Here is a 4,206-nt window from a genome sequence, read left to right as displayed (position 1 = left end):
CAGCTAAGGGCCACTCACTGGAACTTTTTTTCTGCCTTTTAGACAAACAGTTCAACCTTTGATCTTAAATCTTTTCTCCAGGAGAAGCTTTGAAGTTTGACCATCAGGCCGGTTTAGTGAAGCCAGCTTTCCAGCAGTGGCTTCAGTGGAGCTCTGAGGTGACTGACAGCTGAGGTCTGTTAATAATTAATATTTATTCAGGATTGTTTTGATCAACCATCTTGGACTGAATACATCTTTATAAACTGACTCTTCAACTTTCAGTTGATTTAAAAGCTAGATTTCCCTGGGATCTGCTGGGACACATGATTCACAAAGATCCAAATAAAATGTTTAATGAGGAAAAACAGTTCAAACAAAAAGCTGAAAGCCAGAAATAAACAAGTCCTCCATCTTTCATAACCAGCAGAGTGGATCTAAACCTCAGCTGCTTCCTAACTTTAACCAAAAGCTACATTTATAACAATAACAGTTTTTTCCTCACCACCGAGTCCTTTACTGTGGTCTGGAGCTCCTCCGATCGTCTCTTCTGGCTCATCATCGCGCTCAGCTGCTTGCTGTTTGTTTACCTCATTCTGGGCTTCAACCACCTCCTTCTCCTCCTTCTCCTCCTGCTCCTCCTGCTCCTCGGACGTTTTCTCCAGACCCAGCCACGTCCCGAACCCTTTAAACATCCTGCTCCGATAAAATAACAAACCAGGAGAACAAACAAATATCACAAAAGGGACGCTGGCTACGAACACAAACAGCACAAAAAAAATGGGTTTGATGCAACCAGGAAGAAATGCGTCATCAGAGTTCTTCTTCTCTGTGGAATGTGTGGCGGTGGCTCGGTACTGCCGCCCAGTGGCCACAAGACGGTAATGAGATTTGTTTACTTCCTTATTACTGCAACCTAATAAATCAGAAAATAATAATAATAATAATAATAATAATAATAATAATAATAATAATAGTAATTATACTATTGTTATCATTATACTACAATAATAATAATAATTATTAATACACTTTATATTGTAAAAATAAAGCATAGATTTCTTATTTATGTGTCTTATAACAAGACAGAAGTGGGTAGTAACTACTTACATGTATTGAAATTGAAAAAAAAAAGTTGGGAGTAGTTTTAAAGCACTGTAATACTAATAAAAAATAAAAAATAATAATAATCGTCAACTGTCATTATTATTAATCTAATAATAATAATTCTTATTCTTATTATACTATTATTATTATTATTTATTCACTTTATATTGTAAAAAAAGAAGCATAGATGTCTTGTTGATGTATCTTACAACAACAAGACAGAAGTGGTTAGTTATTTTTACAGAACTTTAATACTTTATCATAAAAATATGAAAAAGTATCTCTAATTTCTGCCACAATCTGAGTAAATTTACCAAATGAAAACAGGCTTGTTTTAAACAAATATCACTGAGAGACACATTTCTTTCTCTTTTGTTCAAAAGTCATTTTTGTGTAAATACAGCAAACAGTGTACTGTAATTAAACATATTCTTACATACGGTAACTATTGATATTGGAAGTTCTACATCTCGAAAAATGTATTTTGAAGACTGTATATTCCATTAAACTTTTTAATGGGTAAGTATTATATGTTACATTTTTTTTTATTTTATTCTCAAAATTGTCCTAACACGTGGGATTAACACGTGGGATTTTTTTTTCATTTTTACATTAGTTTGCAAAATATTGTATAAGTTGTCGTAGTAAGATCAGTTACACAGTATTTGAGTAATAAAATACTTTCTTTAAAGGCTACTTTTTACTTTTACTTGGGTAAAAAGATGATAATATAGTTCTACTTTTACTCTAGTACAATTTTTGTGTACTCTACCCACCTCTGATTAAACACAATTTCAGTAAAAAAAAAAAAAAAAAAAAAAAAAAAAAAAAAAAAAAAAAAAAAAAAAAAAAAAAAAAAAAAAAAAAAAAAAAAAAAAAGGAAGAAACAAAGAAAGAAAGAAACGGTATAAAATCTGTTTTTACCCACCAGGGGGCGGTAATTAGCAGAAAACAGGTGACCATCCACAGCGCGAGGAAGATGAAAGCTTCCTCAGCCATCGGCTTGATGACTGACAGATAAGGTTGGTTTCGCTGTCATTTCCCTTGTTTTCATTTCTTTTATATTGTTAAATTATATCATAATACAAATATCTGGTCTATCCATTACTGTAAACTATTAAATGTTACCAATTTAAATTACCGACACATGAATTTACCGGGTTTATTTGCCACTGAACCCTGTTGAACCAGACTTCTGTTTAAAAATTGGTCATTTTATTGTCAAAACAGTTAAAGTGAGTTTTTATGGACAAATAAAAAAAAAATAAAATATGATAATGATTAATGAAAATTAGGTTTTCCGATCGGCCAGAAAGATTCAGTGATTTAAGTCGTTTTATCGAGTTTCTTTCTGTTTCGATTTGTTTTGACATAATAATTCAGTTCAGTAAAGAGCAGGTCATAAATGTTTCTGTCCTCCGAATGAAATATTTTTGTTTTTTGGAAGCAGGTTGTTTGAAAAGTGCTGATAAAAAGTAAAAATGAAGATTCTGATGGTGTTTGACTTTGATCACACTGTGGTGGATGACAACAGTGACATCTGGGTCATCAGGTAAGTCATAAAAGTTTTATTATATGTCATCAGAACATGGGGAAGTTCATGAACTTTTTTTTCATTATTCATTTTGCCTGGATTTTAGGTGCCTTCCAGGTCAGACTCTTCCGGATTCTGTGAAGCGTTCCTACAGGAGGGATCATTGGACCGAGTACATGGGCAGAGTGATGGCCTACATAGGTTAGAATGATGCACTGTTTTATTTGGGCTTACAGAGACATGGGCTGTTTCCCAATTCACTAGAACACGAGTACGGACTCGGGTTCTCGCCCAGCACGTTCTGGAGAAGAACACAGGAAAGCCTGGAATGTGGAAGAATGGGAGCACGCAGCATAATATGGAAGAGAAGCGTACTGATGACATCACCACACGCTCAGCTCGTCTGGAGCTGCATTTCACCTCATCTTATTAATAGTCTCTAGATAATAATAAATTCTGATTTTTTTCATTTATTGGGGGAATAATGATGAACACAGTCAGAAAAATATAAATCAAATGAACATTTTACCAAATAAAACAAAAAACTCGCCATCAGAGCCAGCGGTCCTTCACTGCAAAAACGATCTGGAAACGAGTAAAAATGTCTTAAAATTAGTGTATTTAGCATAATTCAAGCAAGTAAATACTAAGATTTGCCAATGGAATATGTATTTCTAACTTTAAAATAAGATAATTAGATAATATCCACCTGGAATAAGACAACGCTATTGTTTTTTTTAATTTTAGATGTAAATTGCCTTATTCCATTGGCAAAGTGTATCACTTAACTGCTTAATTCAAGAAAGAAATGCTCTTTTTAAAGAAAAATAAACTTACTTAGATTTCTATTTTTTGCAGTGTTCACACACGGCTGGCTATGCAGAGAGAGCGCTGCTGGAGGCTACACTGGAAAAACGAGAAAAATAAGCAAAAATGTCTTAAATTAAGTGTATTTACCCTTAATTTTAGGAGATAAATGAGATAGTTTGGCAATCAAATTAGTATTTTTACTCTTAAAATAAAATAATTAAATAATATGCACTTCTCTTTTCAATCCAAGAACAAATACACTTATTTTATGAAAAAAATTAGTTATCTAAATTTCGATTTTTTTTTTTTCAGTGTAACGTTAGCCGTGGCTGCTGCAGACGGGCTAACGTTAGCCCTTTGCTGTTACCCTCGGAGGTCTGCTGGTTGCCGCAGTCCTCTCAACTTTGGAATTTTTTTTTTTAATTCTTCATTAAATCAGTAAATGGGCCATATAGGGACGCTTTAAACTATTGATGCACGATATTGGGATTTTGGCCGATATCCGATATGCCGATATTTTAAAACTCATGTAGCCGATAACCGATATCGACGGGCTAACGTTAGCCCTTGCTGCCATTACCCTTGGAGGTCCGCTGGTTGCTGCAGTCCTATCAACTTCGGAATTTTATTTTTTAATTCTTCATTAAATCAGTAAATGGGCCATATAGGGACGCTTTTAATTAGGGATGCACGATATTGGGATTTTGGCCGATATCCGATATGCCGATATTTTAAAACTCATGTAGCCGATAACCGATATCGATATCGAAGTTTTT

General features: G+C 33.9%; 2 protein-coding genes across 2 annotated transcripts in view; one reads left to right on the top strand and one right to left on the bottom strand.

Moving 5' to 3' along the window:
* Positions 1 to 797, bottom strand: part of syap1 (synapse associated protein 1) — a 16,766-nt gene extending 15,969 nt beyond the window's left edge. The window contains exon 1 of the mRNA XM_015392482.1: positions 485 to 797. Coding sequence (XP_015247968.1) covers positions 485 to 674 — 190 coding nt within the window. The 5' untranslated portion in view covers positions 675 to 797. The remainder of the gene's footprint in view (positions 1 to 484) is intronic.
* Positions 798 to 2,520: 1,723 nt separating this feature from the next.
* phospho2 (phosphatase, orphan 2) overlaps positions 2,521 to 4,206 on the top strand; it is a 3,917-nt gene continuing 2,231 nt past the window's right edge. Inside the window, exons 1-2 of the mRNA XM_015392485.1 lie at positions 2,521 to 2,638; positions 2,727 to 2,821. Of these exons, the coding sequence (XP_015247971.1) occupies positions 2,568 to 2,638; positions 2,727 to 2,821 (166 nt within the window). The 5' untranslated portion in view covers positions 2,521 to 2,567. The remainder of the gene's footprint in view (positions 2,639 to 2,726; positions 2,822 to 4,206) is intronic.

Source organism: Cyprinodon variegatus, unplaced genomic scaffold (assembly GCF_000732505.1).
Source record: "Cyprinodon variegatus isolate N-32 unplaced genomic scaffold, C_variegatus-1.0 Scaffold593, whole genome shotgun sequence".
In the NCBI taxonomy this organism is placed as follows: Eukaryota; Metazoa; Chordata; class Actinopteri; order Cyprinodontiformes; family Cyprinodontidae; genus Cyprinodon; species Cyprinodon variegatus.
Note: the sequence above shows the minus strand (reverse complement) of the source record. Positions and strands in the feature narration are given on the sequence as shown.